The 20,947-nt window shown below is 60.5% G+C and overlaps 2 protein-coding genes across 3 annotated transcripts; one reads left to right on the top strand and one right to left on the bottom strand.

The window, feature by feature from the left end:
* The first annotated feature begins 1,568 nt into the window (after window positions 1-1,568).
* Window positions 1,569-7,139, top strand: EMILIN3 (elastin microfibril interfacer 3). The gene is made up of 4 exons (XM_062202361.1): window positions 1,569-1,735; window positions 2,870-2,992; window positions 3,797-4,020; window positions 4,278-7,139. Exons 1-4 carry the CDS (start codon window positions 1,569-1,571, stop codon window positions 6,062-6,064), a joined length of 2,301 nt encoding a protein of 766 aa, XP_062058345.1. The 3' UTR covers window positions 6,065-7,139.
* Window positions 7,140-7,646: 507 nt separating this feature from the next.
* LPIN3 (lipin 3) lies at window positions 7,647-18,610 on the bottom strand. Of its 2 annotated transcripts, none has more exons than XM_062202357.1 (19): window positions 18,419-18,610; window positions 17,371-17,466; window positions 16,194-16,447; window positions 15,928-16,011; window positions 15,355-15,475; window positions 14,855-15,200; window positions 13,810-13,909; window positions 13,551-13,711; window positions 13,147-13,240; window positions 12,990-13,059; window positions 11,401-11,493; window positions 11,275-11,318; window positions 10,435-10,573; window positions 9,429-9,577; window positions 9,195-9,281; window positions 8,600-8,752; window positions 8,291-8,405; window positions 8,102-8,205; window positions 7,647-7,933 (listed from the first exon to the last, which is right to left on the bottom strand). In XM_062202357.1, the coding sequence occupies exons 1-19, from the start codon at window positions 18,608-18,610 to the stop codon at window positions 7,789-7,791; spliced, it is 2,547 nt and encodes an 848-aa protein (XP_062058341.1). In that variant the 3' UTR covers window positions 7,647-7,788. The 2 variants fall into 2 exon arrangements, with proteins under 2 accessions (XP_062058341.1, XP_062058342.1); XM_062202358.1 differs by having other exon boundaries at window positions 15,928-16,008.
* Between the last annotated feature and the right edge of the window lie 2,337 nt (window positions 18,611-20,947).

The raw sequence follows: 20,947 nt of genomic DNA, 5'->3' as shown, positions 1-20,947 counted from the left end.
CCTTTTAAGAACAGCTCAGGACACAGAAAAGGGCCACAAGGAGACAAAGGCAGAGACCGCCGTGACACAGCTACAAGCCACCAAGTGCCAAGGAGCGCCAGGAGCCACTGGAAACGGGAAAAGGCAAGCAAGGATTCTTCCCTGGAGCCCTGGGAGGGAGCGTGGCCTTGCTGATGGCTTCCTCCTGGCCTTTTAGCCTCTGGAGTCGCAGGGGAAGCAGAGGAAGAAACAACTTCCGTTGTGTCAAGCCGCAGGCTTGTGGTTATTTGCTCCAGCAGCCCTGGGGGATGAATAAATCCACCCCTTGGAGCTGGATCCCCTCCCATCTCTGCTTCAGTCCAAAGCCGGGGAGGAAGACCCATCAGCCGCCCTGGGTCAGGTGTGTGCCCACTGTGGCTGGGAGATGGCAGGGGAATAGGCAGATGTGGGTTCCAGAGCTGCCCCTTCCAGCATCCTTGTGTTGACTGTTCCATCAGTCACTCTGGGGTGGTTTTGTGCTGCCTGCACACCTATCAGCTGCAAGGCAGTGTGGATGAGACAGAGCCAGGATTCCAAAGGCTCTGCCGGTTGGGGAGTTAGCAAGGCCAGGCTGAATGAGGCCGGTGGTAAAGGCCTCGTGGCTTCCAGGAATTCATTTTACAGGCAAGGTATGAAGGAAGCCTGGCTCAACAGCAGCTCCGTGCCGGGGAAGATGTTTTCAGTAATGAGGAACAAGAGCTGTGACGAAGGTGATTAAGAGCTTGGATGGCAGAAAGGGACATGGAGCATTCCTGGCGGGACTCGGTGCAGGGTGCAGCCCGTACCTGAGAGACTGAGACAACACGGACCCATCAGAACCACAGGGCAGCCTGGCCACCAAACTAGGTTGTAGAGGCTGGTGGGAAGAGGGGTCTGCAGGCCCCCTGGGCGTCCCCAGACAATGGGTGAGGAGGCAGGACTGACTGGTGGGGATCGTGTCTAGCACCCATTCCAAGGAGGTGGCTCAGCAGGCTATGCTGGTGCACCCCAAAACATCATCCTGCCCACTCCAGACCCCACGGTTCCTGGGCGCGAAGGACTTGAGACCTGTGGGGGTGGAGTGGGGGCAAGGCCCTGCGCCCTGGCCCTGGCCGGCCTCAGGGGTCGGGTAGTGGCTCAGCGTGTTCGGAGCCTGCCAGGGCACAGCAGCACGCATCCCTGCCACCCCAGGGCACGCGGGGGCGGGGTGGAGGTGAGCTGTTCCCTTAACCTCGTGCTAGCAGGCGGCCCCTCGGGCGTCGACTCCGAGCTGGGGCGGGGGGCTGGCGGCGGAGGAGGGGGCTGGCGGAGCAGAGCAGCGGCGCGGCCCCAAGTTTATGCTAATCCGTGCAGAGCCCGCCTCCCGCCTCCCCTCTGCGGCCCCAGCCGCGAGCAGCGCCGGCCACTCGGCGGGACGTAGCCGCCTCTAAGCGCCAGGCGGGCGGCGGGTGAGCTCCGGGGGGTGCGGGCAGCGACGGGACCCGGGCTGGCAAGCGGCTGGCGCAGCGGGCGGACAGAGACGCACGGCTGGGGACCACCGCGCGGGTCCAGGTGGAGACGCCGGGGCTGCGATGGGTCGCCACCGCTTGCCCGTCTGGCTGTGCGCCCTCGCGGCGCTGCTCTCCGGGGCGCAGGCCAGAGGCACCCCACTCCTGGCGCGGCCATCGGCGCCCGGTGCCTCCCGCTACAACCTCTACACGACGGGATGGCGCCCCAGGCTGCGCCCGGGGCCGCACAAGTAAGCGCGGGCCGAGCGGCGGTGGCGGGAAGAGGGAGGGACGGGGTCCACGCGGCGCGCGGCCGCTCCCACCTGCCCCTAGCCGGAGCCCTCGCCTCGGCGGGCGCCCCCACTCTCCGGGATGCTGGGTGGCTGTCACGGCGGCTGAGATCCTGGCAGTGCCAGCAGAAACCTTTCCAACGAAGTAACATTTTCCAGCTGCGCTGCGTGCAAGCTCTGGGCGCAGCGGCCCAGGTGGAGGGAGCGGAGGGTGGGCGGTCGGTGCGCGGAGGCCTTGCAGCTCTCCCTGCCTTGCCAGGTTGTAGGTGGAGCCGTGCGCCTGGCGGCAGCTCCTGCGGACAGCATGGCCCCGGCAACCCCATAGGAGCCCCAAGGTGGCTGAGCCGCGAAGTTGGTCGGGGCTTTTGGGTTTTAGGCCCATCCTGTGGGACCAACATCCACAGCTCGTGAGGGGCGCTGCTGCCCCAGCTTTTTGTATAAACTTAGGAGGCAGCAGCTGGCTGTCTGGCCTCTATGAGGTGGGTTAGGGGCTCTGCCTGGGCTTGGCTGGATTTGAGAGGTGTGATAGGAGATGCCCAGCCCCGAGCTGCCAGCCAGTGGGCCTGGGCACAGCAGAGCAGCTTCGTGGAGTAGGCAGTATAAGAACTGCATTGAGAGTGAGGTGAGCTGTGCAAAGGTGGGGGCTGGAAAGCTGCAAGGGGAGCGGGGAGGACCACTTCACCAGGAGTCAGTGAGGGGAGGGAGGTTGAGCAGTCTGGTCTAAGAGGAGATGCCTTGAATCTCAGGAGACTTTGGGACCAGTGAAAGAGCTGGAGGGTGGGAGCTGTGGGGGTGCCCTTGGGGCAGCAGCCGGGGGCCTCTTCCCAGCCACACCAGACTCCTGGGTGGATTTGAGCTTAGCCTAGTGGCCACCTTCCAGGGATGCTGGGATCAGAGAGAGACCAGCAGTGAGGCTGGGGCCAGCCTGGAAGAAGATTCTGGACCCCAGGTCAAAAGGCCTGCCTCTCAAGAACAAGGAGACCAGATGGGAGAGGGATGGGGTCTCCACCGAGCCTCACAGTCCAGGGAGGGGGTGGGAGCTCCCAGTGGCCTGGCTGAGGCCAGATGGTCCAGGGGGGCCTTCTTCGCCTGCAGGGCCCTCTGTGCCTATGTGGTGCACAGGAACGTGACGTGCATCCTGCAAGACGGAGCCGAGCGCTACGTGAAGGCTGAGTACCGGCAGTGCAGGTGGGGCCCCAAGTGCCCCGGGACAGTCACGTGAGTGTGCCCCCACCCTGCCTACTTGGGACCCCCGGGCATAAACCCCAGTTCTACTAAGTGGGTCAAGGGTGAAGCCAGGTGCCAGGGCTTAGACGAGACAGCCGGGAGCCGTGTGATGTGCAAGCCTGGAGAGGTTCAAGGGCATTGTCTGGAAATGGACCTCTTGGCTCCAGTGTGTCAGCAGGTGAATGTGGATGCAGTGGAACATGGAGGGAAGAGCCCCTGGTGAGCTCTGCCCGAGCCCCTCAGCCTGCCCTGCCTCACTCTAGATTCGAGCTGCCTTCCCGTCAGCCTCTATGGGCAGTGCCCTGTCCCTGAAGTAGCCTAAAGGGTAGAAAGAACTAAGGGCGCATGGGAGCCAGGAGTGGCCACCACGAGAGGGCAGTGCAGGGAGCTGCCAACCCCAGCTCCAGGCCAGGACCCATCCCCACCTACCCAGAGGGGCAGCAGGGAGGGGTTGAGAGTTTACTGGGACTCGGAGGTGCCAGTGAAGCCAGTGGAATTCCTTAGGGCAGCATGAGCTAAGGAGGTCCAGGTGGTCTTGGGAGCTTTGGGGCTCAGCCCCTGCTCACTTCTCCCTAAGCAAATAGGATGGGGTGGGCCTTCTACCTGCATTCTCCCTTCACATAGCTTAAGCCCCAGGAGGGCTTTCTCCCACCCACCACTCCCTGTCACCTTAACCACAGCAAAAGGACAGTCGTGGGAGGGAGACATCCAGACCTGGGGTGAGTGCTGGAGGGGGGCCTTGAATGCCTCAGCCCACAGGTGCATGAACCTGCCCATTTGCCCTCCCCGGCCCAGGTACCACACCGTGCTGAGACCCAGGTACAAGGTTGGCTACAAGACAGTGACAGAGCTCACCTGGCGTTGCTGTCCTGGCCTCGCTGGAGAAGGCTGCCCTGAGCACCTCACGGAGCATGGGGCTGCCCCACCCCAGGTGGAACCTGAGCCCCAGGTTCCCTCAGGACAGCTGGGCTCAGGTCCCCAGCCCCCTCCTTATAGCAGAGCAGCCCCCAGCCCCCAAGGTGAGTCTGCCTGTCGAGAACTTTGGGTTCACTGGCGAAGGGAGGGGTCTGACCCAGAGAGGGGGTCTGGCAAAGCTTGGGGGTTGGGTCCCTTTCATGCTGGGCATGAGGGTGACCTCCAGGACCCCACTCTGCCCCTGCTGCAAAGCTGAGGGTGCTCTGCCCAGTGGGAAGCTGGATTTAGAACAGGAAATCAAGTGGCAGGCTGAGGCCAGGCCAGTGAGACCCTGGGGTTCCCTCCTCTTCCCCTTTTCCAGGAAGGAAAGGCCCAGGACTCTTTGGTGAGCGGCTAGAACGCCTGGAGGGTGACGTCCGGCGCCTGGCCCAAGCCTATGGTACCCTCAGCGGCCTGGTGGCCAGCCAAGAGGACCCCAACAGGACAACTGGTGGCCCCAGGGCTCCTGCTGCCCCTGCAGGTTTTGGGGACATCCCTGAGGGGCTTGCGGACCCAGGAGACAGAGCCGGAGGACCACTGATGCCTCCACTGGGGGAGATCCTGAACAAGGTGACAGAGGTGAGCAACACACTGCAGACCAAAGTGCAGCTGCTGGATGAGGTGCATGGGCTGGCCCTCGGCCACGAGGCCCACCTGCAGCGGCTGCGGGATGCTCCACCATCCCCGCTCACCTCCCTGGCTCTGCTGGAGGAGTACGTGGACCGGAGGCTGCAGCGGCTCTGGGGGAGCCTGCTGGGCGGCTTCGAGCAGAAGCTGCAAGGCGTCCAGGATGAGTGTGACCTGCGGGTGCAGGAGGTGCAGCGGCAGTGTGAACAGGGCCAGGCCGCCAGCAGGAGGCTGCACCAGCGTCTCGATGGCCGGGAGCTGGCCCTGCGCCGCGAGCTGTCACAGCTGGGCACCCGGCTACAGGGCCTGAGCATGGCCAGCGGGGGCAGCTGCTGCGGCCAGCTGGCCTTGATCAGTGCCCGCATGGACAGCCTTGAGAGGAACCTGCAGACTGTAGCCGAGGCCCAGAGGAACCCGGGCGTCCCAGCTGGGGATGAGCTCACCAGACTCTCTGCTGCCATGCTTGAGGGAGGAGTGGATGGGCTGCTCGAGGGTCTGGAGTCCCTCAACGGCACAGAGAATGGAGCGAGGAGCTGCTGCCTGAGGATGGAGATGGGGGGCTGGGGAGTGGGGGGCTTTGCAACCGTGCTGGAAGAACGTGTACAGAGCCTGGAAGAGCGCCTGGCAACACTGGCCAGTGAGCTAAGCCACAGTAGTGCGCCGCCGGGCAGGTCGGCGCGGCCCCTCGTGCAAACAGAGCTGGCTGTGCTGGAACAACGGCTGGTTTCCCTGGAGACGTCGTGCACGCCCAGCACTACCTCTGCCATCCTGGACAACCTTGTGGCAGAGGTGAAGGCCTGGCAGAGCCAGAGCAAGGCCCTGCTCCACCAGGTGGCCAGTCACGCCGCCCTGCTCCAGCAGCTCAATGGCACCGTGGCCGAGGTCCAGGGGCAGCTGGCAGAGGGCACGGGCAGCTCCCTCCAAGGTGAGATCACTCTACTCAAGGTCAACCTGAACTCGGTGAGCAAATCGCTCACGGGCCTCAGTGACTCTGTCAGCCAGTACTCTGATGCCTTCTTGGCTGCCAACACATCCCTGGATGAGCGGGAACGCAAGGTGGAAGCGGAAGTCCACGCCATCCAGGAGCAGGTCAGCAGCCAAGGTTCGAGGCTTCGGGCTGGGCACAAGCAGGTCCTGACCCTGCGTGGGGAGCTCGAGCAACTCAAGGCTGGTGTGGCCAGCATGGCCGGCAGGCTGAGCCGCTGCCAGGATACAGCCCAGGAACTTCAGCATGCAGTGGGCCACTTTGACCAGCGGGTGGCACAGGTGGAGGGTGCATGTGGGAGGCTGGGCTTGCTGGCTGCAGGCCTAGACAGCTTGCCCACCAAGCCACTGGGATCTAGGGAGGGCCTATGGGGCCACATGGACCAGCTGAACCGCACGCTGGCCCAGCACACGCAGGACATTGCCCGCCTCCAGGATGACTTGCTGGACTGCCGGGCCCAGCTGGCTGAGCAGGCCCGGCTCGTGCATGCTCACTAGGCAGGCTGGACAGAATCCCAGCCCCGGGGCCGTCACCACAGAGCCCAGACTTAGCCAACAGCACCTTCCAGCCTGGCCTACCTTGATGCCACTTTGGAGGCCACTGGAGGAATGGTCTTGATCTAGTTCCACCTGATTGTCCCAGTTGACAAGCTCCATGCTCAGTACTACAATTCAGACTGGACAGTTCAGGGTCATGGTTGGCGCAAGGACATCATGCCTGAAGGCCAGGGTGGCACTCGCGTCCCATGGTCTGCAGATTGTTCTTCTGTGGACAGCTGGAACAGGCAGGGGTGGAAGGACCCACAGGCCCTCCCTTTGCCTGAAATAGTCCTGAGCCCTTGGAGGCTTCTGGTCCTTGTCCCCCTGGCTTTTGTGTCCTGGCTTCCGGGCTCGAAGTCTGCAGGAAGGTGATACCCCGGGAGCTGTCCCCACCTCTGGCAGCGTCACCGGTGTCGTTTATGAATCGAGGACCAGAAACTTCTGGATCCCCACACCGTTTCCAGGACAGAACAGAAGCACAACGACTCACTGAGAGTTTGCTTTATTCCTTTTGGCCCTCCTTTGAGGGGAGGGCCTAGGCAGCTGTAGAATCCCAGAGCAAAGACTTGGACTCAGGCCATCTGATTCGAGACCCCTCCCCAATATCCTTTCCCTTTCCTTCCCCCAAGATGTTTTCAAGGTGCTCTGGGACCCACAAGGATTCTCTCCCTGGAGAGCAATGCTGATCTATCCCAGGTCTGAAAGAGGCCAGATGGAGAGAGAGAGGCCACAGCCGGAGGGAAGGGGGCACAGGCCTTGCTTTTAAGGCCCTTGGGAAACTCCAGCCCTACCAGGATGTTCACAAAGTGGCAAGGAATTCAGGTACGAAGCCATCACGGGACACCTTGAAAACTGCTCCTCAGGCCTGTGCAGTGCCCAGACTGCTGCCCGGCTCGGCAGAGTCCCCGCCTCCGTGCCCCCTCAGCAGCCCCTGTGCTGTGTACAGGGCCGTGAGGACCTGGTTTCTGGATGCTGGGTATTCTGCCCTCCACTTGGGAACTGTTGGTGGGGAGCAGGTTCTGGATTAAAGCTTTTAGCCACTCTGAAGCTATTTTCTTCCCCCAAAACAGCGGGAGGGAGGGCAGCCAGAGGTGGCAGCTCTGCTCCTCATAACTTCTGTGTGAGCTCATGCTGCCAGCCTGCCCGGCGGGGCCCAGGGAAGAGCAGCCAGGAAACACCCACCTGCCTTGTTTGGGCTGTCCCCAGGGAAGGTGTCAGAAAAGCCACAGTGATTAGGTGGGGGCTGGGGAATGGGAGCCCTGTTCCCTTAGCCCTTACATGGGCCCTGACTCCCTGAGGTCTGAGGGGCAGTGGAGCATCCAGGCTCCATGGCAAAACCATGCACCCATGGGAAGCGGTGATGCCTGGCTCAAGAGCCAACGGCCAGGTAAGAGTGTAGTTTTGGAGGGAACAGTCTTAGAAGGGGGGTGGGAGGACAGAGTTCTTTCCTGAAGCTACTCAGTTACCCACACTCCTACAGCTGCCAACCCTTCCATCTGCAGGGGCTGAAGTCTCGGTGGGGCCTCCCTCTTCACTCCCTCCTGTCAGTTGAGGCAAGACCCTGGGGTGACAGGGACATGCTGAGACCTGGAGCAGCTGATGGGGAGAAGAGGGGTCAGCCAACCAACCTGCAGCCCCCCACCTGCTTGGTCAGGGTTGGCGCTGTGGCACCCAGAGCAGACTCAGGCCAGGGCATTAAAGTCCACAGCAGGCAGTGGCTCCCGCCAGTAGCAGAAGCTGCTGTATTCGGGGTGGGTCAGGTCTGTGCTGGGGCCCCGGGCCACAGGGGGGAAGAGGAGTTCCACCGCCTCACTGAGCCGCTGGTACCTGTGGGCAGAATGGGCCGGCCCTGAGAGCTGAGCTGCCACCAGACCAGGCCTCCACCCCATCGTACCCAGGAGCCCTGGGCAAGGGCCAGACCCCCAGGAGGAGAGGGGGAAACTGGAGTGCAGGGAGAGGCCGGCCTGTGGGACCCCAGGCAGGGTTTGTTCTCACGTGGATTTGTGGTTCTTCAGCAGCTCCTGGCTGAGCTCTCCCCTGGGGTTAACCGTGAAGATGCGCGCTTCAGGCAGGCCCACCTGGCGGTAGGCCAAGACATCCTGTGGGGGACAGGTGAGGCCCGTGGGACAGAGGCAGGGACCACGGAGGAGGCAGCGGCTGTGTCTGCAGGAGGGATACACTCACGTTGGGCTTGTTCCCAAAGGCAGCATAGAAGGGCTGTCCGTGGGGCAGAAACAGCCGCTGGATGTCACTCAGGCAGGCGATCTTGAACGCCTCTGGCTTCTTCTCGATCACCTCCCTGGGGGGCGGGGCCACGGCCAGAGCAGGGAACCATGGAGGGGTAGAAATGGAAGGAATGGCAGTGTCGGGTGACGTGGGGTCTGGCCCAGCCTCTGCTGCCACCCAGGAGCTCATGCTGGCTGGGGATGGGCTGGCACCAGGCCTGCCCCCTTCCCAAGGGGTACTGTAGTTGTACTGAGTCACGATGGTTACCTGTGGAGGGCGGAGAAGAGGCTGCTGGGAGACAGCAGGATGGGGCCCTTGGGGAGGCCACAGCCCCTCTCGTTCACCCACTGCAGGTATCCCTTGGTGAGGTCAGCCATGCCAATGGCCCGTGCCGAGCAATACAGGAACTTGTACCCGTTTCTAGGGGGCGGGGTAGGATGGGGAGGCATGAGTCATCAGAAGCCAGCTGTCCCCAGCAGTTAGCCCAAGCTTTGGGCCCCGGCTTTCAAGCCCAGAGACTTCACAGGGTGCAGATGTGGGGAAAGCGGCTGGTTCAGGCCTGAGAGAGGTTCCCCCATGGCTGTCCCAGCTAGGAGGAGCACGAGCAGTCCCAAGGCCAGGAGAAGCAGGATGGTGGAGGCTCCCCTCTCCCCGGGCCCAGCAGAAAGGCTCCCACCCTGGAACGTGGCCCAGGGATGAGTGGTTCTCAGCTCTGTGCTCCAGGCGTCTCCCCAGGCTGCTTCCCGTGTGGGTCCTGCTGGTCCCCAAGCCTCGCTTCCCAGGGCAGAGGCCAGGGTGCCCTAAGGCATCCCTCCCTCCCTCCCTCCCTCCTGCTGGAGGCCAGGCCCCAGCCAGCACTCACAGGTGGATTTTGTGGTAGAGACTGGTGATGCCCTGGTGAGTCCAGTCTTTGCCCAGCTGGGGCAGAATGTGGCCCAGAGCATCGGACCTGCAGCCCAAGAGGAAGGGTCACTATAGGGCAGGCCCACCACGACCCACCAGGAAGGGAGGCGCTCCCACACTGTCTCCCTGACAGACACCACCCCCCAGCCCGGAGGGAAGTGAGCCCCCAGGCCCTGGGCCAGCTGAACCTCACTTGGTGATGGTGCCATCGATGTCAGAGATGACCACCTTGTCGTCCCATTTCCACAGGTAGATGGTGGCCTTGCAGCGGCAGGTGCCCTGGTACTGAGTGGTCACGCTGAATACCACATCATTGGCACCTTCTTGCAGGTTCAGGCACCGCTGGGGCCAGGCAGAGGGAGGGCAGGGGGTTGTAACTTGCCATAGCCAGGTGTTGCCCACCCCAAACTGGCCTGCAGTTCCCACAAGCCTCTCGTTAGCTCCCCAGTCTCCCAGTCAGCCCAAGCCTCCGTTTACTCCCCTTTGAAATAAAACAAAGCTGCCATAGCGGAAACCCCACCCAGATTTCTAAGTCAGCCCGAAGGCCACGGCTGCTCTTTCCATGGAGACAGGCCCAATCGATAGAGGAGGCCCCATGGGGGTCTCACAAGGAAGCCCCTGCCTGGGGCTAGGGCTCCTCACACCCCACACAGAGAGACCTAGCCCAGTACTGGTCCATAGACAAGACTGGGGCAGTGCTGCACCAAAGCCACATGACCAAGGCTGACCCCAAAGGGGGTGTGAGTCCCAGGGTACCAGGCAAGTGGCCATTGTTCTGTGATGGGCTGGGCAGTCCCTGCCGGATGCCTCCCTGACTAGAGCCACACTTGGGAAGAAGACATATTCTTGTTACAAGAGCTCAGGGAACACGTGGCTGGGGGGTCTGGGGTTGCCTAAGCCCAAGAGGCTTTCAGTGGCATTTGGTTCCTTGTATGTGGCCTCCAAGGGCCAGCTGTTTACTGCAGATAGATGCTATAGGAGGAAGTGAGAGAAGCCTTCCCCAGGGCAGAGAAATGGGCTGCAGTGAGAAGTGAGCCTCCTCCCTCTGGGGGTTTCCCAGTGCAGGGAGGCCAGGGGAATGGATCCTGGCTTATGGTGAGCACGCAGCCCTGTGGAGCCATTTCTCAGCTGAGCCCTGCAGATGGAATTCGTGCAGGCCCGCTCCCTACACACATGCTAAGCTACGTGTGCACACATACGATCTGATCAGAAGAGAGGCGCAGGGACTTCTTGTAGGTGGGGATGTAGGCAGGAGTCCTGGGTGGAGGGGAGGGGACCTCGAGGATCACAGGGCTGTCTGGGCCATCGTCATCGCTGCTGGGGACTTCAGTCTTCTCCCTGCGGACAGCACTGGCTCTCAGGGCCTTCACACTGGCCCACGTCATGAGGCACCTGGCCCTGTCTTTCCAGAGGCCACCCCTCCCTCCAGGTACCTCCCAGGTCGGGTGGCGACAGACACACAGGTGTTGGCTGGCAGTTTCCACCCAAGCAGGTGACAACAGCTGGAGCCAAGCCCCAGGGCTGCCAGCCCCGAGTGCACCTCCATAGCCAGGATGCCAGGCCCTGTCCTGAGCTGTTTCCCTGAGATACCTGGAGGTGCATCTTAGGGCTTAGTCCTAGCGCCACCTGCTTCAGCTTCAGTCTACTCGGCCTTGGTCACCCTCTACCCACCCTCAGGTGGCTGGATCACTTCAGAGGTGAGAAAAGGAAGGGAAGTCAGTCCCCTACCTCCCAACCCAGGGCTGGTGGGGAGGGAGGCCTTGCCCTCGGCCCTATAGCAGCCCTGTGCCTGGGCCAGGAGTCTCAGAACCTGTTCCAGCTGTGCCACTTCCTGTCAGTAGCTGAGGGACACTTGATGTGTCTCTGGGTCTTAGTTTTCCCACCTGTGAAGTGGGGGCACTTCTCAGGAGAACGACGTGCTTGGGGAGTGATGGGAACCATGGTTGGGGAAGGGGTGCTGGCTCCAACCCATCTCTTCAACCCCAGGGCAGTCTTCCCCAGCTCCAGCCACAGAGCTGCGACCAGGAGGTTCAACTCACCCCTGCTGCTCCTTGCCTGTGGGTCGCTCCCTCTGGGCACTGGGCTGTGGGGAGAATATCCAGCCAGTGAAGCCTGCCGCCTGCCCTGTGCAAGCCCCACCCATGACCGTGACCGTGACCACCTACCTCCTCGGCCGGGAAGTCCCTGCGTCGCCAGGAAAACCACCATCGCCCCCCCTTGCGAGGCATCTTCTCCTTCTCCAGCTTGTCCACAGTGCTCTGTGGGCAGGTGAAGGCCATGGCATTTTGTCCTGTGCCCCACACGACTATACTGCGCTGCCTCCGGGGTGTAGGAGGAGGGCCTGAGCCACGAGTCTGGGCCAACCCTAGAGCAAGTTGCAGTCAACGTCTGGGTGCTGAGGAGGCACTTGCCTCTCTCCTGGGATTTCAAGTTGTCACTCACAGGGCCATGCACAGGAGACCGAGAGCCTTTCCTGTCCCCTAACCTTGACCTTCTGGCTCTAGGCCAGCCTCAGCCCTGGGCTCCAAGTCTTGAGTCTATCCCTGTATTAGAGTGGGATGAAGCTCAAGATAGGGCTTTTGGAGTTTCATAAGATCTGATATTCAGTATCTGCATGAGGCTACCAAGTGGCAGCAGGAGCGACAGGCTATAGCCAGGGTGCCCCTCAATCGCCAACACTAATACACGGGTCTTCCCAAAGTCAGGAATCGCCCTAGGCATAGCCTGCTGCTGTCTGTGTTCCCATCACAGGTTGGGGCCATGCGATATTGTGAAAAGTGCTGATTGGATCTGTGCTAGGTAACCCTGAGGAAAGTCCTGACCAAGGCTTATCTGGGAGACACAGGATGGGGAACCTGGGTCAGGAGGATGAGGGCTCAGGGTGATTGTCAAAGTGCCCACCTGAGCTGGGAACAGGCCTTGGAGGCTGTCTGGGTCAACCCAAAAGGGCAGTGGCCCCCTTCCTTCCCGTAAGTCAACGTCCCAGAGCCAGCCCGGGGGTGGAGCAGAGCATCTTCAAAGATAGGCACCACCTATCAGCAGCTGAGTAAGCCTAACCTAGCAAGAACTGACCCTGGTCTGTACCCAGAGGGGAGGAAGGTTGAGGGTGGCACAGGCTGGCCCTGCCCAGGAGCACACATCCTCCAAGGGTCAGGGCGGGTGGCCTAGGAAGGGTGAAGAGGCTGGGTCCTTCCCACATCTGGGCATTTCCACATGCTTTATCCAGCCCAGATCCATCCTCTAACCTCTGCCCCCAGCACCGCCCCCCTACTCTGTTGCAGGCTCTCAGCACACCTGGCCATCTCTTCTTCCTTCCCAGGAAGGTAGGGACAGTTTTTGTTTAGTTTATGACTGTTCGCATCCTGGCCCAGCACACAGTAGGGACTCAAGTGTGTGCTCCTAGAAGCAGCAAGCACCCCACAGCCTGGCCTGGAGGGGGAGTCTTAGGGGAAGGGTGGAGTTTCCATTTCCTAAGCCCCTTGGTTCAGATCTAAAAGCCCCCTGTTGAAGGCCAGTCCCTGTTGAGGCCTCTGTTGAGTGTGTATCCCCTCTGATTTGTCCTGAGTTCCTTTGAAGTAAAATCCCAATAGAACAGTACCAGCCATAGCCAGGGTACCAGGGAGGGGCAGGGCCTCCTTTCCACAGGCGGACCCCTCCCCACCGGCCCCTCTCTGTCCACCTTCCACTTTCCTGCCAAGGGCCTCCAGGTACAGGGGTGATGGCCACTTCCCCCAGCCCAACAGTGTCCTGTTACCTTGGGCAAGTTCTTCTGGAAGGCTTGCAGGGAGAGGATCATGGGGGCAGCCACAGCCCAGTTATAGTACCTGCAGGCACAAAAGGCAGCAGCTGCAGTTCAGGGGCATGGGCGTGGGCTGCTCTCCCACCCCCAGGAGCCCCAGCCCAGCACTCACTTCTCATTGACTTTCACCACCAGGTTCGGGTCATCCAGGAGCCCAGGTTTTGTGATGAGGTCCTGGTAGGAGACGAGGTGCTGGTTGAACTTCTCTGGGTACGCAGGAAGAAAGGGAGGGGTAAGCCTGGCGCAGACCACGTGACCCCCAGCCCCCATGGGACTCCTGGTCCCCACACTCTGCCACACAGCTGCCGGATGGTCCTACTGATGTAGCAGGCGCCTCCCTATCTGTGGTGGTTGGGCTTGCTCCCACCCCAGGATTTGCAGGGTAAGTCACAGCTTAAGCACTGGCTTTCTGGGGACTGGGGAATGCTCACTCAGTCCAGGGGTCTTTCCTGCCCTCCCCCATCTCTTGGGCCCAGCGTCAGTCCTCAGAGCAGTTCAGGCCAGGCTGGAACCTACCTGGGGAGATGTCGCGGCTGTCCGCCAGTCCACCACAGAGCGACAGTGCTATGGTGTCCACTGTGTCTGCACTGGGTTCTGGCCCAAGTTCAGGGTTGGGCTCCCTCGGGAGCTTCTGGCTGCTGGGTTCACTCCACCTCCTGGGCCCCAGCCCACGGTCACTGGGGGCAAAAGCGTCAACAGTGAGAGGCAGGTGAGATGTGGGGCCCCTCCTCCTAGGCCTTGGCCCCCACACCCTGACCCCGAGACACCCAGGCACCTCTTGGGGAAGTAAAGGGCAGCACCCTCAGAGTCCAGGGAAGGCAGGTGGTCCAGGTAGATGTCACTGGGGCCCAGGTGCTGGCTTTTCTTCAGGGAACCTGCGGTGGGGGAGGGACACCTGTAGACCTAGCCTGTGCCCCCTGCCTTTGAACATTCTGCCCTACATTTGCACTGCCCAGTACGGTAGCTGGCAGCCACATGTAGCTATCAAGCACATTAAAACGGGGTTAGTATAACAGAGAAATGGGATTTTAAGTTGTGCTTAATTTTAAAAATTTTTCCTTTACTTATTTGGGAGACAGAGAGACAGAGATTTTCTATGCAAATACCCATAATGACTACAGCCGGGCCAGACCAAAGCCAGGAGCTTGGAATTTAATCCAGGTCTCCCACATGGGTGGCAGGGACCCAAGTACTTGAGCCATCACCTGATGTCCCCCAGGGTTCTCAAACCCACGCACTCCCATATGGGATACAGGTGTCCCAAGCCACATCTTACAGCAAACGCTCGCACCTTTGTTTAACTAACGTAGTTTTTAAAAGCTACCCCGAGCCAGCAGACACTGATTTGGACAGTGTGGCTCCCATGCCTCCCCCTTACTCTTAGATAAGCCCAGCCTGTGTGTCAGGAAGGATCCAGCTCTGCTTGTCTCCCCGACTTCCTCCCCAGCCTCTCTCCTTCCTCAACAGCTCCAGACACAGCCGCTGCCCTCAGTTCCTAGACACAAAACCTCTCCCGCAGTAGCACCCTGCACATGGAAGTCTCTCCCTGTGCTCCTCAGGAGGCTGATCTGTCTCACTCTTCACTCCAGCGTCTCCTGCTCAGACAGGCCTTCCCGAACCACGTGATTCAAACAGCCGTCTTCAGCCAACAGCTCTGTCCTGCGCTGGTCCTGCCCAGTTTTACTAATGCATGCGTCATCTGTCTTCCCCACTGGACCAGGAGCCCCGTAAGGCCTGCTACCAAGTACCGGGCACACAGTAGGTGCTGAAAACAAACCTGGAGTCCCGCAGCCCACCCAGGGATCCCAGCCATCACTCACCTTTCCCCCTGGAGCATCCCTCTGGCTGCCTGGGGGCAGGTGGCCTCTCCAGGGTCGCCCAGCTCCAGGACTTAGAGGTAGGAGGGAGGCCGGCACCCCTGAAGCTCTGAGTCTCGCTTTTCTCACTCTCTGGGGTGGGGAGAGGGGGACCCACTGCTGTCCCCCTCCAGTGGGACTGCACATCAGGCTGAAGCAAGTCAGCACGGGCCCCTGCTTGCAGGATTGGGGGTCCTGACGGGTCCACACCAGGCACACAGGAGGAAGAGGGGCTGGATCCTCCCTGAGGAGCTGCCCCAGCGCTGCCTTCTGGGACCGCTGAAGACTCCGGCCTCTCGGCTTTGGCCACCTGCAGTCAAAGACGTGTGGGCAGGTATGGGGCCAGCCTTTAACACCCCCCACAGCTCAGGGGAAATGGTCCCAGTCTCAGTCACTCCAGCCATAACCCGGGCAGGCCACAGACCCACAAGGCAGGGGTGGGGGGTTAACGTGGGGAAACTCACCTTAGGCAGACTCCCCCAGGCCCACTGCATGTGCGACTCAGCTCGCAGGGGACTGGGCTCCAGGGCCCGGAGCTCCAGCTCTGAGTCACTCTTAGGGGACACGAGCCCATCTGGTGCGAGGCTGCAGGAAATAAGACTCAGACACCACCACGTCAGGTTGCCACCCCCGTTGCCCACCCAGGCCACGTAAAGACGTGAAGATACATAGACAGAATGCCAGGGCTTAAAGAACGCTACATCCAATAACAAGAAAGCAGTCCAGTGAGGAGGGGTGCGGGGCAAGGTTACGACTGAGCCCAGAACAGGGTCTCTACCTGGGGTGGGGGAAAGTTCTGGAACCCCACGGAGGTGATGGCTGCAACCATCGTGAACATACTTACTTAATGCCACTGGATTCATTCCAATGGTGAATTTTACGTTATGTGTATTTGACCACAATCAAGGGGGAGAAAGCAGACTTGAACAGAGACAGACAGATGGCCCAGGAACAGGTGAAATGGGCTCTGTGTCACTCGTCATCAGAACAACGTAAGCTGAGACCCAAGGCCCCGCTGCCACCCACAGGGCCCTCACCTGGCCTGCGGGGCCCACTCGCCGTCCGAGTAGGGGTAGAAGTCTTTGGGCTGCGGTGAGGACGCCCCTTCTGATGGGACACTGCTGAAGGGTTCACAGGCGGGGCTGGGCCCTGGCGCGGGAGCCGGCAGACTTGGGGAGATGAAGCAACAAGAGCATGGAGAGGTCAAGGTCCTTGCCCGGGGTCAGAGGAAACAGCGCCCGAAGCCCGGGGCGGGGGAGGGGGGTGTCCCCACACCCCTGGCCCCCACCTGGTCCCTACACACCCTGCAGGCTCCGGCCTGGGCTTCGCCAGCAGGGCCAACTCCCTCTCAGCGCCAGCCTCGGCTTCCTCCGAGCTGGAGTCCGTCGCCCCGGCATCCTCCCTCCGACGGGCTTTCTTCTTGCGCCGCTTCCTCCTCCGCCCCACAGAGGCCATGCCCGCCGCCAGGAGGCCCTCGGCTGTGCGCAGCTGGGAGTCCCAGCCAGGCAGGGCCCCCCACGGGAGGGGTGAGGTGCACAGGCGGGGAGGCACATCTTCCTATGGAGCAGGTGGGAGGGGGGGAGGCAGAGCTGAGGGGCTGGGGCTGGAGGCTGGCCCACCACCATCATCCTGAGCCTTGTCTGGGTCCCAGGCCCTGCTGGGGGCTCCTTGAGAGGAAGGGAGACATGGAGGCCAGACAAAGGTGGCAGCCGCTGATGGCCACAGGGCTCCCAGGAGCCACAGACACCCTCACAGGCCAGGCAGAGACCTGGGCTTTAGCCTCTCATCTCCACTCAGGAGATACCTGCTTCTCCCTTAAGACTCAGCCAGAGGCCACCTCCTCCAGGAAGTTTTCCCTGCCTATTCCCCACCCCAGTTCCAACCCCCTTCACTGCAATGACCAGAGAGTCCCATCATCTGTTGTTTACAAGTCTGTCTCCTCGACTAGTCCAGAACATTCCTTAAAGTAGGGATCACCCATCAACCGTGTCCACCACACAGCGTCCAGCATACATACAAATAAACCATTTTGTCACATTCAGATGGTTTAACGGTTCTGTTGGCCGGGGCTGGACCCTGTCCGCCTTCTGCAAACAGGGCTCTCTTCACCGCCCACCCACACACTTCTGTGTTCCAGCTGCACAGAGCTGACGGCAGGCCCGGAACAAGGCAGGCCTTCTGTTCTCCAGCCCCTGGCCGTCCTGCAGCCCCCCCCCCGCCCCGCCTCCTCTCCAAGCAGCTCGGGCAAGGCTTCCTGGTCATCAGGTGTCCCCTCTTCTGAGAACCCTGCCCCTACTTCCCAGGAAGGGCAGTCTGCCTGCACCCCGGCCCCTTCCTCTGGGCCCCAGCAGCACATCACAAGGGTCCCACCTGTACCAGACCCACACTGATGGGCGCACCGAGGAGGGGGATGGTGACAAATCCAGAGAGGGCCCCGGTGAGGGGATGGGGCAGATGTTGGCAAGGATGGCCACACTCACCTCATCACTGTCCAGCTCCTGGACGAAGAAGGCCTCCCCACTGTCCCCCAGCTTCATGTGCAAGTCCACGGGCTCCCCGTTGATCTCGATGTCCACCTGCAATGGTAACTGCTAGGCCTTTCACCATGCTCCAGGCCACTGGGCTTCCTGGACCCCGGTGTGCCCGGCTGCTGTTGATTGCTTCTTGTCCATGTCCCTCTCTCTCCCACAGCCCACAAGAACAGGGACGTGACCTGTCATCGCTGAGCCCCAGCCCCCAGGGGTTGACTGCATGAACAATGGTGAGAATTACTACTAACTGGGCACTTTGGCTGGTGTTTTATAGAGATCATCTGGTTTAATCTTTACAACAACCCCGTGGAGTAGTTCCTGTCATTATTCCCACTTTGATACAGATGAGGAAACTGAGGCTTGGTGGGCGGGGTCATTTGAGAGGAAGTGGCCTCACAGCCAATTAGTCTTTGAATCTGGAAGGTCCAAGTCCACAACCCAAACTTTTAACCTCCTAGATCTAACTGCCTTCTCCAGTTATACCTTCCTATCAGGATTTTAGAGAGTTCTCTGTTGCTTTAATGTGAAGGGGATTCAGGCCCAGGAAACCTTGAGTCACAGCAGACTGAGTGGAGGCAGCGGCTTTACGAAGGGACAAGGACTAGCTTTTGAGTGCCACCCACATACCTGGTCCTGGGACAGGGCATACCTGGTCCTGTGTACGTCTTCCAAACCAGCCCACCACACCACTACCACTCGGCAGGTAAGAGCACGCCCACAGGGACAGGTGAAGTGACTGGGCTCCGTGGCCAGGAATCCACAGGTAAGGTCTAAGGAAGCCTGAGCCAGGCCTGACGGCCCCAGATCCATGCATTGCTTCCATGGGAAAAATGGGAGCCCTCCTGTACCCAACTTCCAACCAACCCTAAACACCCAAGGAGAATACGAGAGAGGAGAAGCTCATCCAGAGGACAGATCCGCTCCTCAGGGAGGCGCAGGTCCTCTCCGGGGGCTGCAGTGGCCGCCCCAGGTTAAAAGCGCTCCCCAGGGCACTCACCACCTTCTCCCGGGACCGCAGCACCCCCAGCTTGCCGAAGCGCACGTGGAAGGGCGAGCACCGGAATGAGCCATCCACCTGCTTCACCACCAGCACGTCAATGCCTCCGCTCAGCGTGGCTGGGTTCAGGCCCCGGTACAGCTCCTTCACAGTCCCAAACACTGTTTCCGCCAGCTGCCCCACGAGGTTCATGGCTGGTGCCGGCAGGCAGAGGCAGTGCTGTGCACAGAGGCCGGCTCCCGCACCCTCCGTGCGGCGTCTCCTGCGGTCCGGCCACTCCTGCCCCCGCTGACTCCTGTGTCCTGCCTCGGCGAGCCTCTGCACACACGGCAGCTGCCGTGGGTAGGGGGTGCACCCGCAGACGTGGGTTTAGCCCCAGTTTGCCCACCGGCCTGCCTCGGGAGCTTAGCACAGCTGCTGATCTCCACCTCTGTAAAACAAGGGCACGGAGTAAGACAACACCAGATTGCTGTGTACCCCTAAATGCCGTGACTCATGATAATGACCATGGTGCTCCATGGGCAGGGCTCACTCATCTTCACAACAGCCCTGTGAGGCTGGCCGGGCGGGTGTCATTATGTCTGTTTACAGATGAGCCAGCTGACGCGCAGAGCAGAGTGACTCGTCCAGGGTCTCACAACTAGCAAGGGCAGGACCTGGAACTCAAGTTCAAGGCAGTGTGGTTCTCCCCCAGAGCCCTTGCTGTGAACCACCAGCATGGCTCCAGGCCGGGAACAGGAGGGCTCGGCAATGCGGGCCACTTCCTGACCAATCAGACCCAGGGCCCCACTGGATAATGGGCTACAGCCTTCTCTTCCCAGAAATTGGGGGCAGAGGGTCTGTTTTCCACCTGAGAGATGGGTTCAGCTGCCTGGCTGCCTCTTGGTCCTAGGAGTTGGAAAGGTCATTTTTGGGGCCTGTGGCCTGGTTAGAGGGGATCAGAGGTGGGAGCACTCCAAGTATCTAAGGCTTTTCAGTGCCATTCCTGGAGTCAGATGCCCAAGGCAGGGGGTCCCAGGCATGAGGCTCAGCTTCCCTGGTGGGAGGCCTGCCCACAGCCCCATCCCCTGGGGTCCAGGCCACAGTCCCAGCCCGCAGCTGCAGCTTTGGCTCAGCTGGTGTTACCGTTTGGATATTAGTCTGGGTGTCCCCTAAAGATCCACGTGTTAGAGGCTTAGTTGACAAAGCCTTAATGATCCTAAGAGGGTGGAAACTTAATCCAGTTAGGATATTTAGTGGTGGCCCCTGTGGGAAGTGACTGGATTGGATTAGGTTGTTGAGGTGGAGCTCCCGGATCGGATCATGGCGGCTTAAGGAGAGACAGGAGCACAGGTGCCGGCAAGAATGCCATCACCAGATGCCAAAACTATGGGACCACCCAACCTTGGACGGTGAACCTCCAAACCATGAGCTGAAGCAACTTGTCTTGTTCTGTTGTAGCGACGGCAAGCTGACTAATATGACCAGCTAGGCCCTCAGACCCACACTCAGGCCCTACCTCCAGCCAGACTGGTCCCTCCAGTCTCCCACACCAACAGGGCTGGGCAAGGCAGAAGCAGGAGGTGGCGGCAGCCATGGAGAAAAGCCAGGGCTATCATGAGCTGTCCCCAAGCAGCCCTGCCACCCAGGCTGGTGGCCTGCTACTCTCTGGCTGCTAGGACTCCAACCATCCCATCTCCACAGGGCACCTGTCTCTCTCAGACCCCGAATCAGAACCTCTGGAAGACAGCCTGCCCAGGAAGGCCACTCCTGGAAGGAGCCAGGGTCAGGTAAGTTAGCAAAGCTAAGCTAACAGGCCATAGATGGAGGAGGGAGTATGAGTGATGTCCTATTTCCAGGGCCCTCAGTCCCATCCTATGGGCTTCTCTTACTCCAAGCCACGACCCCATGCCACGTCGCAGTTGTCCACAGAAGGCAGTGTGGCCCACAGGCGCCTCTGCCCATCCCTCTCTTGCCTGGCATTGGATATGCGGACCAGGCACCAGTTCCCCCCGCGGGGCTTGTTAGCAGTATACAAATGGAGCCAACCCAGACCTCCTGGATCAGCATCTGTATTCGAACAGGATCCACAAGTGATTGCTGTGCCCTCTGTGTCGGGGGAAGAACTGGAACGTGCTCACAGTCCACAGCCTCTCTTGGGAGACAAGAATGACAAGGCCCAGACAGACACCATGTCTCGGGCAATCCTGATCCTCTGCCTTTCCTGGGTGGGCAACAAAGCAGTGGCTTCTTTCGGTCTGTGTCAGTGCTTCACAAATACAAGAGACAACTAGAATTGCTAAAGTGCAAATGGGAGAGAATGTGGACTCTCCACGCCACTCAAGTAACTGTTTTATCTGCAAGACACCTCCTTATGTGCTGGGTGAAAGTTTCACTTTTCTTTTGTTTCTCACTACCTAGCACCAAACTCTGCGTAGGTCCTGGGAGATGGACAGACTGACAAGGTTTGGAGGGCAGGGCTCTAGACCACTATGACCAAAGCAAACAGAGAGGACTCCTGGAGCCTCTGGGAATAAAGACGACAGCACA

Source organism: Lepus europaeus, chromosome 10 (genome assembly GCF_033115175.1).
Source record: "Lepus europaeus isolate LE1 chromosome 10, mLepTim1.pri, whole genome shotgun sequence".
Classification (NCBI taxonomy): Eukaryota; Metazoa; Chordata; class Mammalia; order Lagomorpha; family Leporidae; genus Lepus; species Lepus europaeus.
Note: the sequence above shows the minus strand (reverse complement) of the source record. Positions and strands in the feature narration are given on the sequence as shown.